This window comes from Acipenser ruthenus, chromosome 6 (genome assembly GCF_902713425.1).
Source record: "Acipenser ruthenus chromosome 6, fAciRut3.2 maternal haplotype, whole genome shotgun sequence".
NCBI lineage: Eukaryota > Metazoa > Chordata > Actinopteri > Acipenseriformes > Acipenseridae > Acipenser > Acipenser ruthenus.
The window spans coordinates 53,821,978-53,835,369 of record NC_081194.1 but is presented as its reverse complement, the minus strand read 5'-3'; the positions used below and the strand labels follow the sequence as shown (position 1 = coordinate 53,835,369).

The following is a 13,392-nucleotide window of genomic DNA, read 5'->3' as shown; positions in this document are numbered from 1 at the left end:
ATACAAAAACCTTTGGCAATAGCCTTACATACATACATACATACATACATACTGTACATGCATTGCAAACTACCGGTATGCGCACAGACTTATTATAACATTTATATTTGAAAATACGTTTTCTACAACGACAGACAAACTGTCCTGTGCATTGTGCTGTTACACCTGCGGTGACATCACGGTCCAGTTACCTGTTCAACGCGCTCCAGGAGACGCTGGTTGCCTGGCAATAAACAAAGTTGTAACAATTAGTTTTGCTACTTGTACAGCAACCTCAACATTTCTATCAGAATACAAATACAGATACTACGACGACGGCGATTACTACGACTACTACGATTACTACTACGACTACTAATAATAATCCCGAGGGGAAAACATGTATCAACCTCATGAGTTTTTCTTGACCCAAAAGAAGAGAGTCCCGGAACAATTCCAGTGAGTATCGTTGTTATAGTCTTGTAAACTCCTAGGGTTATTGACGAGCCGTATCATTTTGTGAAAGGCTGTTCTGAGGGACTGTAGCCAAGACTGTACGTATACCAACAAGTGACGACTGGTTTTGACATCGTGTTCAAGAAGGGGTTGCGGTGAAACAATTGGGCTAATCGTGTTATTTTGTTTGTTTGTTTTTTTATTAAATATCATGTTGTGTAGTTATATTGTTACATTACAGTAACCATTTTTATTTTATCTATACTTAATGATAAGTTTGGCTGGTGTGAACAAATCCGGGAAGAAAATTTTGTACTGCTTGCATTTATTAATCTAAAAAGAATACAGAAAACGGTTTAGGATTTTGAAGATTTAATACACAGACCGATCATATTGTAGCGATCTCCTTCCCCCGTGCACGCTACAATATTTTTAATTTTTTTTATTCTTTTTGTTAGAATATTTAAACTTTTCAATCCCAGCTATTTATAATTTGACTCCAATCTATTGCATAGTAATTTGAGGCATAGCTGGATTTACTATGTTAATACATCACATTTTAGGCTATAACAATAAAGATATTTTAACGGCTATACAATGGGGAATGTGGCATTACCCCAAGCCAAATACAGGGGTCAGACAATAAATATAGAAACATTTGCAATTTGTAGCACACATTTATTACTCATTGTGTAAATGGGCTCTATTGTAATTCATTCAATAACTGGTTATGCAAATTAAATCCCTGTCATACATTCTGTATACAAAGGCTGTATCTCCATTTTTCTAGTCAGTTCTGGCAGACTTTGATAGATGGGCTGGATCCTGTCATTTCTCTGAAAGGATATAAAGCAGGACCTTACAATGAAATTGTGGCTCATCATCAGGCCCACTCAATGTTCTAATAAAACTCTTTCAGAGATGGATGGTTTTAGGAAGATGCTCTGTTTAATACACTGTACGAGTTGTGACACACTGGTATGAAGCAGCAGCACTTACTTATTGGCCTACCCAATCACCAGATTTAAATGTTAAATTCAATTTCACATGGGCAACAGACTAAGTTGCGGAGTTCCACCCCAACTACTCTGAAGGAATTAGAGGCAGTATTTATTGAGGGATAGTCGTGATATATCCCTCCAGAAACAATACAGACCTTCCAGGCCTTGGCTACACAAAGTACACCTTACTGACTGCTGGTTTTCAATTTTTGTCCTATCCCTTGTTAATGTGATAATTAAAAAAAAAACAAAAAAACAGTGTCATCAAACCACAAACCCCTGGTCTGTATTCCTGTGTGATCTCCTGATATATATTCTGTACATATTTTGGTTATTACAGATGAATATTAATTTATTTGATCACTGCCCCCAACTGTGGAGATACCCATCTCCTATCAATGGATGACAAAGGATCTCAGTCTGGATGCATTCATTTAGGTTCGGTATCCCTGGATTAGGTTTATATCCCAGGGTGATTGGGTAGAGATGTTGAGTCATTGCAGTGACTTCTTAAACAAATTATTTGAGCTTGAAGTCAGGGGTGCATTATTCAGTCCCCCCCAGGCCATAGTCTGTAACAGGCAGCTATACCCTGACCTTCAGAGCGGTTCATTGCTAGGTCATTTATATAACAACAATACAGGCAACATAATGAGTACCCTGGAGTTATCCCTCACCCTAAAGTTTTTAGCGTTTTAAATTGATTCATTTTCGTTGTGTCATCAGTCATACCGATTAAAACAGAAGCAAGGAATGTTGTGATGACAGATTGTTATGTTTGTTTTTGTAATGGAGGATTAACTGGAATTTAGAATGTCAACCTGCAGAAATAGTACACGTGCCTTGGAGGACACAATCATAGTATAAACTACTAAAACTAAAACTTTAGTCATGTCCAATAGAAGCATACAGCGTCTGCATTTCAAAGATGAAGCCTATATCAAAGTGTGAGTTAATACACACATTTTAAATGTCACATGGCTGCAACATGGCAGCAGTATTAGGTTAGAGGTTAAGGTCAAGGTCATCAGCACATTTTGCCAGTGGTGTTTATGGTCTCTATGTAACATTTACTTTTTATTGTACGATACCCATAATTGAACTGGAGAGAGAGAGAGAGAGAGAGAGAGAGAGAGAGAGAGAGAGAGAACTCCAGATTACAGTTGTATGTGTGAAATGAAATGCCAATATATATAAAGTGACATATAAAGTGTTTGGTATCTGTGGTAGGTGGATACCAAAAAGTCACATAACATTTTTACTATAATGTAGCAGCCCATGTTTGAATGAAGATGTAATTAGTGTGAGCTGTTGAAAGTGTAGCAGCATGCATAACACATAGTCTTGTGTTTAACATTGTTTGATTGTTACTGTACAGTTTATTGCTAGTCCTGGGGATTGATTCAGTGGATCTAAACACCAGTATATCTAAATACCACCACCATTTAAATTATTAAAATATGAACCTTCCTGACGAACATTCATTATTGGATGTTTGATTCGATAATCTTGGGCTCTTAATTAATTATTTAAACAGTGGTGGTAATTAGATCTGCCATTGTTTTGATCATTTGAAAATACTTATTTATATTTATATTAACAAGAAGCTACTCAATAATTAACATTCATTGAAATGATCCTTTCTGTTTCCTTGGTTGACAAATTAATAATTGTCATCCTATATTTTTTTCAGCTCCAATACCTTTAGGATATTTAATGAGAAGTTGCCAGAAAGCCTGGGACGTGAACGATACAATCACAGTTATGTGTTTCGAAGGAACAGCTCATTACTAGACCATCAGAGTTCACCGAATATACACAACATACCTCAGCCTTACTATGCTAAATGCATCACAACTAATGTCAGAACCTTTAATGATCCAATATATTACATGGAAACAGAAAACCAGGTAATCTTTTTGAAGCCTTTTTTTCCATAATCCTGTTACTTGTGTCTGTATCACTGTATGTGTTTGGGGGAAGGGGGGTCTACTTAATTGGGTCAATTTTGTGTGAATTCAGGGCATTAAATAGATTTAAACAATGGTGGATCTAAAGATCACTGCAGGTTAAATAATGAATCATTAATTGAATAATTAATGAAGGGCTCAATGTTTTGGAAATCTCACATTAGTCTCTTTGGTTTATTTAGATATGCTGCTGTTAAGGCCAATTGAATAAACCTCATTGACTTTTAACTTTTTTGTTGAGAACATGTATTTGGCATTTTATTCTGGCATTAGCTCAATCTATGTCAAAGTGAATAAAGGTTTAGTGTGGTGAGATTATATCAAGAAATTTCATATGGAATGTCCAAACTTAAAAGCTTGTCACATGTTCCATAAAAAAAGCAAAAAAAAACTTTTTGTTTTTCATTTCAACTGCTCTTGTAAAAGGGTAATTGGAGACAAAGTGCACCAGACAGCAAGTTGCAGCACCCTCCACCGTATAGCAGAGACAGCACCCAGAGAAGTGATTTCACGTCCTTACCGCAGACACATATTCTGAATACAAGATATGGAGCAAACCCAAATAAATCTCCTGCTTCAGGAATTGGTAAGTAGCATTCCAACATGAATTGACTAAGTACATGTTATTAATATACAGATCTCTTTTTTTTATCATAGGTATTTCATGTCTCTAGATTACTGTAGACCTTACATTGAGTCCAGTATTTAAAGAATGTTGCACTGGCAACATTGGGTCTCTATGTTTCCACTTTGATTTACCTTTAAACACGTTTTCTAGTTATTGTAAATGTTCAGAATAATAAATTCAGGACCAAAAGTTCATTTGATTTCAGCTTAAAGTACAGTACATGTGTATCTATGTAATTGCAGCAAAAGTGTCAAATATTGAACACTTTACATAATTGAAACTGGTACTCAATAGTATGGTTACTGGGAATTGTCATTTTTTTAGATTAATAATAGAACACTAAAGAACATTAATCCTAATGTAAAGGATCTTTTTGTAAGCATGTTCTATTCAGTTTAAATGGAATAAATAGAATGCTAATTAAAATCTGAGCATTTGTGGTTTTATATGTCTTTCTTTTGTTACCACACCCCCACAATTAGAGCTGGACGGCTCTACATATTTTTAAGATTCAGGGCATAAAGAAGCTCAAAGCGGCATCCCTTCATTGCTATAGTAACTCACATAGTTATGTTGGCTGGAGTAAAATACTTTACTTTTATGCACTCAGCTTGCATTTGACATGTGAGTACAATGGAGAATTCCAAAAGTAAATTAAATATTGGTTTTATTTCCAATAAATTTTAAATTATTGAAGACATTGATAAAGTATTTTATTAATGTACATTTTAAACAACCTTTTAACAAAAAAGGTAACTTTTTTTGTTAATGATGTTAATAACTATCTTATTAACACATTAATGGTTAGGTAACATATATATTATTGTAAACATCAGATCCCTACTTTAGATCATAAACTCTTAATATCATTAAAATGGGTGGGGTTAAATTTGTTTAATAAAATGACTGTATTATAACTTTTTTAGTGTGTATATATAGCGTAATTTATATTAGCAAACTATTTATAAAACAAACATTTCTAAATATGTTAGTAAACTACTGGTTTACATAAAAAAATGCTGCTTAAAATAAAGCATGACAAAAAGTTTCACATTTCACACTTCCCGAGCCAGACTGAGTGGAATGAATTTGACTGAAGAAAACGTCAAACATTTGGCCTTGGTTTAAGATCCCAACGAGTTCAAATACTGTAATTTGTAATATAAATAATAATTTGAGATTAAATCAGCAATACAATAATTGAATCAGAACAGAAAAGCTAAAAACAGATGCTCGGTCAAAAACAGGAAGGAGATGCCTTCTGGTTTCTTCAATTGACAAGAGAATTGTTTTCATACTAGCTCTGGATTTATGGTTTGGCAAAGTCCTTCTTTTCAGTCATTGTTTGCATGGGCTGAGCATTCAGACAAGGGTGATTGAAAATATGCAAATAAAATAACTCTAAAATGACATTTAAATAATAAAGAGTGTAATATTGATTGTTATAGTTTGGATTAATTTGCTTTAGTGAAGACTGTGGCCTTTGCATTAATATATGTAGTTGAATTGTTCAGTACAAGTGGTGTACATCTGGAATCTGTTATAATTACAAGACTGTATATACATTCTGAACCAGTTGTTTTTGAAATAGAATCAAAGTCTAATATGTTGCTGTGTAGTGTTTACATTCACTAAATGTACCCTGGTGAATGCCTTTCCATTTGTAAGAGTGAAACATAGCTTTTTGTGTGTCAATAAACCACAGGCAAGCTAAATAACCATTATATATGGTACAGGTAATTAACATACTTCACCAACTTATGCAGTGTGGAGTAGTGGTTAGGGCTCTGGTCTCTTGACCGGAGGGTTGTGGGTTCAATCCCCAGTGGGGGACACTGCTGTTGTACCCTTGAGCAAGGTACTTTACCTAGATTGCTCCAGTAAAAACCCAACTGTATAAATGGGTAATTGTATGTAAAAATGATGTGATATTTGTATAATGTGAAATAATGTATAATGTGATATGTTGTAACAATTGTAAGTCGCCCTGGATAAGGGTGTCTGCTAAGAAATAAATAAATAAAAAAAACTAAAAAAAAACTAAAAAAAAACTTATGTCAGCATTGCAACTAATTGCAGGAAAAAGTAATTAAATGTTTTAAAAGGTGATCCGCCTTGTACATTAGTTTTACAAATTTAAAAACATACCTGTTGAAGATATACATTGTTTAAAAATACATGTTTAAATGTGTCTTGTTAAAAAATGGGTAGTATCTTGGATAATATCCCCAATGTTTACCTTTTGAACACTCTTTTGTGAAGTCTGGGCTATGAGACAAAAAAAACTACTGCCCCCTGCTCTGAAAGTGATTGGCTTACTTTCACACACATGTTTATCGTAGCGACCATAGCAACTCCTTCAGCCATCAGAGTGCAGAAAAGAAGTGTGAACAAATTGGTGTCTATTATTATTGATTTTCCTTCGAATTGTCAATATTAAAAACAAATCTGCCTGAATAAGAAGTTTATGAATGTTGATAACAAAGCCAACAGACACATTGAAATCAGGATATTAAAGTTAATTTTAAGTACAGCTTTAAGTATATGCCAAATGTTTCTTATTGGGATTACATTTGAGGATTAAATATGTGCCTAGTACTGTTTTCAGTGTTATTTGACTGTTGAACTGTACTTCATGTAGCCTACAGTCTAAACACTTATGAAAAACATGTATTGCCCCACAGCTGATCTATCCCGATATATCAGAAAAAAAACATGTTCCTTTAACCTTGCACCATTTAAAACATTAACTTATAATGACAGTTTGGTAAACATACTAATTGGAAGAAAAGCCATCTTCATCTTTTTTAGCAAACAATCATTATCATTGCATTAAAAACTTTCCACCGATTTTTTAAAATCGTGAGGACACATATCCATTTAGCGATTCTCTTCCCAGAATTTTAAGCACCTTTGGCTTCACATCAGGATACTTAACTACTTGAGTCAGAAATTACAAAATGAAAAAGCTTGCTGCAGGAAGATCTTATTACTTAATTATAAGATGGAATGGATAGTACGTTACAACAAGACCTGAAAACAGATGCTCTCTAATGTTATCGATTATCATGCATGCATTTGTCATACTGTAATTCTTATAAAAATCTTTAAATGTGTACCAAAAAGAGCTATATCTATTCTAGGATACCAAGATATTTAGTTAGTCTGAGTTGAGTAAATGGGCAATAAATGTCCCATCAACAGACATTCTGCATTTCCAGAAACTGGATAACATTTTGGGGGTACTGCTGCTCATGTAAGTGCTTGCTCACCAAAATATTTTGTATATTTGAAGTGTAGATCATTAGCTATTTAGGGATACCAAGATATTTGGTCAGAAAATGGTCTGGGTTGAAACAAATGCTGCAGCCTCAAGTTACGTTTACTGATCTGTGCCAATATTTGTTTGAGGGTAGTGTATATTGTGATGGCTTTGTATACATAAATATGGTACATTATATGCTTTGTAGAGATGAAGATTGGTTGGGGTAAATGTTGATTTGTGTATGTTGGTTAGATTTCACCCATTGCATCGTAACATTAAGAAAGCTGATCCATCCAGTTAAAAGCATGATTTTGAAGGCTGACAAACAAACAGAATACATTGACAGAGCTAATTGAATAATATGACGTTTTTGCAGGATACAGAGTTGAAAACTGGAGGACAAGGATAGCATTTAATGCATGTGTAAATTAAGATTCTCATTTTTGTCCGTTTCTTTCTAACCAAAACTGTGTTACTTTAAAAGTGTAAATGTGTTCAAGAATATCTGGATGCCGTAAATAAACAAACACAAATCTAGATGTGCTTTAAAGTATACCTTTAATTGTGATATATATGCCCTGTCTGTGACACAAGCCAATGTTCATTGCCCTGCCATCAGATATGTTTTAATTGTGTGTGTGTATATATATATATATATATATATATATATATATATATATATATATATATATATATATATATATATATATTAATATCTAAATAATACTATTATTGTATTGTGTTTCCTTAAAACAATGGGATTCAGTGAGACAGATTAGAAAAAGTCATATGCTTAACCAAAATATGTATTCTAATGTCAGTCAGCAGGAACATTATCAGATTCTACCAGCCCCCTTAATTATATTTTGTTCTTGGCATCTGAGTTATTCAAATCTCAATCTGAAAGCTCTCTTTGTTTCAGTGCAGTTCTGTCTCATCACCTCTCACATTGCTTGGCCTGTATCCATGGTGATAGCAATAGACAGGGGTCCTGCGGAATGCAATCATTATTAAATTGATATTTGAGGATCAAGTATCTGACAATAACTTGATCATTTACACCAGTATTTATGGTTCAGATTGTAACTTTCTCAATATATGTTTTAAAAACAACAACAAAGATGTTTAGCTTCAATACCTTTGGGGAAACATAAATGACCTTAAAGAGTTATTCTTTCTGATATAGTAACACAAAAATACTGTAGCTTTATCTTTACTTGCAGCCACACACAGTACTGTAGTAGTATGGTAGTATGAACAAATGACTCAGAACTGTACACTGCACAGCTATTTACTGTGTAACATGGCATGGAATAAGAATTAAGGTTTGATGACATTGTTAGTATGCACAAAAGCATCACAATGCTAAGACAATACAATTATAGTAAATTACAAAAATATCTGAGTTTGTTCCAGGTTTTCCATGAAGTAATAATACATTTTTTGTACTGAAAGCAGACGTGTAATGGTGTCTTATATAAGTAAACAAATCTGTTCAGCCCAGGCACTAACTTGCACCATTTGCTTACATACGGTAGCTTCCACATGTCAAAGATACAAAGTAACAAGTGTTAACTGGACCCTTATAATTTCAGGGAATAGTAATAAAGCACAAAATGGTCAAGTGATTTCCATGTTGATATACAGTAGCAAACTAATAAATTAAGTTTTGGAATTGTTGCACAGTAAAATGCAACTATGTGGAATGTGTTCTAAAAATCAAAGCCATGATGTTTTCTTATCGTAATTTATTATTTATTTACATATATTGTTTTACATTTCCTTTTAGTTCCAACTGCAAGTCCAAATGCAACACCAAAGGTTTTACTTGAGAAGATGTCTTTCATCCACCAGTATGATTCGAGGAAATGGGAGAATGAACCAATTCGAGGAAGGGTGAGAATACTAAAATTTCATTAGGAGGGTGTTCTCTTTCAACTACAAAATGTAACCATTACTGTATTGGTTAATGGTTACATTTGTATTTCAGGGAACCAGGGTTATAATAATAACCTAACGTTTTAGTGATTGGTGTAGATTCTCCTGCATACTATATCGAGTGTTAGAGGTTTCATTATCTTTCCTACACTGGACTGAAAACATAATCTGATGGCAGATAAGGGTGGAGAATAATTGTCAATTATATTTGTGCTTATTTCATGTAATGTGGATGACAGACTGCAACATATGTAATATTATATGTCCGTAGTGTTCAGTAAAGCATAGATGAAGCTTACAAAGTATCATCCTAAAAAAACCAGAATGTTGGATAGTGCCAAAAACCTTGAAACCTTTGAAAAGATAAAAAATAATAACAATGACATACTGTATTTTCTTCTTAATACATTTACTAAGGCACACAATCATCACTGTAGGTGAATAAATACAATTTAAAAAATCAATAACAGCTTCTCGTGGATGCGCGTGTTTTATTAAATAAAATATTTAAACAAAACACAAAACAAAACACTTTCCAAAACAAACGGTACGATGGCTAAAACAAAACAGACAATAAGTGAACAACGAACACTGAACAAACAAGTATATTGCTGGTCTAACTCCAGCATGAGTAGCAATTGTTTATATTTGTGCACCTTTAATTTAGGTTCCTCCTCTGAACACAACCCAACCCCGAGTGAGAGATCCCTGCCTCTTTAATGCACCTGTGCCTGGGCTCGATTGCTTGTTAATCATTCAATCAGGCCCAGGCACACTCTGTACGTGAACTGCTTTGGCAGGGAAGGCAATTAACCCTTCCCTGCCGACCTTAAACACCTGTGCCCAACAGACATTCATTTTAAACAATAACAACATAACATACAACACAAACTACGCACATACAGTTCCAGCTTGGTTTGAAAAAAGATACATTGTTATATTGTTGTAAATTGGAAATCCTGTAAGCTGAAATAGAAAAATACAGTACAGCAATTTTAATTACCAGGTTTTGGATAGAAGCATGGTTGCTGTAGCAACACTGGCAAACTTCAATTTCCACTAGAAGTTTTTTTTTTTTTGCTTTGCTTTAATTCTACAAAAGGAAAGAGCTGAGATCATTGGCCAAAATAAGCTTATTCTCTATCAAATCCTAATTGTGAACTAGACTGTACTATGAGAAATTAGTGCTCCATTTTCACCTCAAAATAAAGGATATTGTTTACTTCATTTCTAATGTTTCTGCCTCACTGATCTGTGTTAAGTCCTTCGACAAGAGAGATTATAAGAACTTTCTTGTCACGTTCCTCTTTTTAGAGATCCCATTTACTTTAGTATCAGTGGCTTGGTTTACATGCAGTTTACAAACTCCAAATTATCTCTCCATTGTTGTGAGAATGTGACGCACATTCGTCACAATATAGCCAAAGCATGGTATAGCTAAAAAGGGGGGGGGGGGGGGGAGGAGGGGGTAAGTCGTCTTCTCACGCTAAAAAGCTGCACAGTTTTTTTTGCAAGTTTGAAAGCTGTACCATACGGTCACGAGACTTCAGCAGTGAAGATCCCGTTTATGACATAACCTCACACAACTTTCTACTATAACTAAAGGCCATACCAAGCAATTATTTATTAACAGCCGTGATCTGTTGAAAGTGGCAATGGCAAGCAAAAAAAAAAAAAAAAAGCATACGAATGGTTTAGCGACTCCATTTATTCAACGTTTTAAATTATTACCATTTGCAGGTGACTCCTAAAATGATAGTGCTTTATAATTTTGTTGTTTTATAAGAAAAGTTATAAAAATAAAATACTGAAGCTACTATATAGTAAAAAAGGCAACCCTTTGCAAAATAATAATAATAATAATAATAATAATAATAAAGCCCTTTTGCAATGCATAAAATGATTTTTTAATTCTTTACACTTCTGTATTTTCATGGTTGGTAATTCCATAGCTAACTGCTTTTCAGTCCCTTAGCAGTACGATAAGATGTAGTTCATGTAATTGGCCAAAAGGTACTACCAAAATAGCATAACATAAAGGTGAGAATCTTTGGATGTAAACCAAGCCACAGTGATTTTAACATCTTACCTCAATGTAATAAACTGCTCAGCTGCTAAACAGGTTTTCCCCCTGCTTCTACGGGAGCTAGATTAAGAGGATGAATTTATGTGGATTATGAGATAAGCTTTTTTTTAAGTATCACAATTTACATCTTAAAATCTTTACATCTTTAAATTTATGGTAAACTTGGGTTCTTTGCCAGACATATAGCCCCTATACTCTGCTTTTGATAACTGAACATTATTTTCACAATTGTACTACTACGACTACTTCTGACAATAGTAATAATAATAATAATAATAATAAATAATAATAATAATAATAATAATAATAAATACATGCAAATTCCTTTTTTTCTAAACTTCCAACAACCCCAACCCCCATATCTAGGACTTTATTGTACTTAGGTAGAGCAAAACATCCATCTTTACAACTGATCTTTATCTTCTGCTCAGCGACAGGTGCAGTGTTATGCTGTCTAACTATTTCCCTCTATTTCTATCAATTTAGCTACTGTAGTTAGATATAGGTAAATAGATTATTAGCTGGCTTATTATATAATTCTGCAACATCACACCAATCCTTTTTACATAATAGAAGTCAATTAGAACACATTCATAAATCTAACATTGTTTAATTAATAACAGTATCCATAGAAACCTCATCTGCAAGGGATGAAATCCAGTTACACTACAAGGGGACAGTTTGCAAGTCACATACATCTGAGTGATAGATGAAGCAGGGCCTCAAAGTGAAGAAAATAAGCCTCATTTTTGTTTTGGTTTATTACCTCTGTTCAAGTTTTTCTCCCATGCATCCATTTCATGAATAGAGCAGCCTGACAGACTCGCCATTATTTGACGCCCCACCCTCTATCAGTCTCTGCCTAGGCTGAGGGCCAATAAACTGGGAGAGAGAAACAAGTGCAATTCTGCCAGCCCTCAAACTAATAAATGAACTCAGCCACAGCTGCATCGACTAGTTGTTTGCATTCCGCTGGTTAATTTCAAGTTTGTTTCCCTTTCCAGCGTCATGGAGCCTTTGTGTGGAGAGAGATAAGGCCAACGAGTGGGCTTAGGCCTCCCAGTGGAGCAGATGCATTCCTGAGCACTGAAAGGTCACGTTCACTACCAGCACAGCAGAGAGCAGAGAAAGGAAGTACAGGGGAAGGCAAGATGACCTCACTTGAGCATGTCTCACAACATCCCCCACAGATGTTGGACTTTGGAACTCACTTATTGAAAACAGACCTAAAGGAAGCAGCCAAGGCCTATCCCAAGATTCCCGCCCAAGATCAAGCTAAGCTGGGCGCTCCTCAGGCAGCTGGAATGGACAGTGTTCCAGCTAAAGGGGAGGGCGTCCACGCAGATCCAATCCTGACTTCTCTTGAACAGAAATGCCAGGGCAGGTCCAATAGTTTGCATAGCAATGTTAGCACACCAAAACTACCCTCCTCCACTGCAATATGCAGCCCACCATCTGCTAATGCACAAGTGGACACACTTGTTCCAACCATCGACAATAACTCCAGACACCAGCTGACACCAGTGGGCAGGCAGTTAGATTGAACACTGAAACCCTTTGGTTTAATAGCAGCTGGTCTACTTTGATGTGATCTAGGAATTATATTCTATGGGTTTGAGGGCTCTATCACATAGAAAAGAATTTGATGCAGTGGGAATTCATAAACCTAAAAATAAAATTTTAAAAAAAAAATATATATATATATATGTATTTTCTTACACTGTATTTGTTTGTACTTCTGTTACTATCTCCCTCTGCTTAATATGACACTTTTACATTAAACTGCATGCCCCTCTTTCTTTTACATGTTAGTTTGTTGTTGAGAACTTTTATTTTTTTTTAAAAAGCAGTAAGATTGGACAATTTACTGTATTAAAAAGTTTTGACACCATGTAGTAATAGTTTCGTACAGTACATGGGTAATATTGATTTTGTTGATTTTCAGCTTGATGTATATTATGGCCAATATGTTGTACATGTACAGTATAATAAAATAAGTATTATCAAACAGTTTTTAAATCAGTGCATTAAGTAGCACAAAGTGTTGTTTGTGGATTTTTACATCATAA

General features: G+C 34.6%; 1 protein-coding gene across 2 annotated transcripts in view; it reads left to right on the top strand.

The window, feature by feature from the left end:
• Nucleotides 1–13,392, top strand: part of LOC117411219 (uncharacterized protein C2orf73-like) — a 43,117-nt gene extending 29,725 nt beyond the window's left edge. Inside the window, exons 1-5 of one of the 2 annotated variants that reach the window (XM_034018507.3) lie at nucleotides 234–438; nucleotides 3,130–3,346; nucleotides 3,833–3,992; nucleotides 9,089–9,195; nucleotides 12,328–13,392. In XM_034018507.3, coding sequence (XP_033874398.2) covers nucleotides 380–438; nucleotides 3,130–3,346; nucleotides 3,833–3,992; nucleotides 9,089–9,195; nucleotides 12,328–12,867 — 1,083 coding nt within the window. In that variant the 5' untranslated portion in view covers nucleotides 234–379 and the 3' untranslated portion in view covers nucleotides 12,868–13,392. Of the gene's footprint in view, nucleotides 1–233; nucleotides 439–3,129; nucleotides 3,347–3,832; nucleotides 3,993–9,088; nucleotides 9,196–12,327 lie in introns of those variants that run through there. The other variant, XM_059025517.1, reaches the window with a different exon arrangement.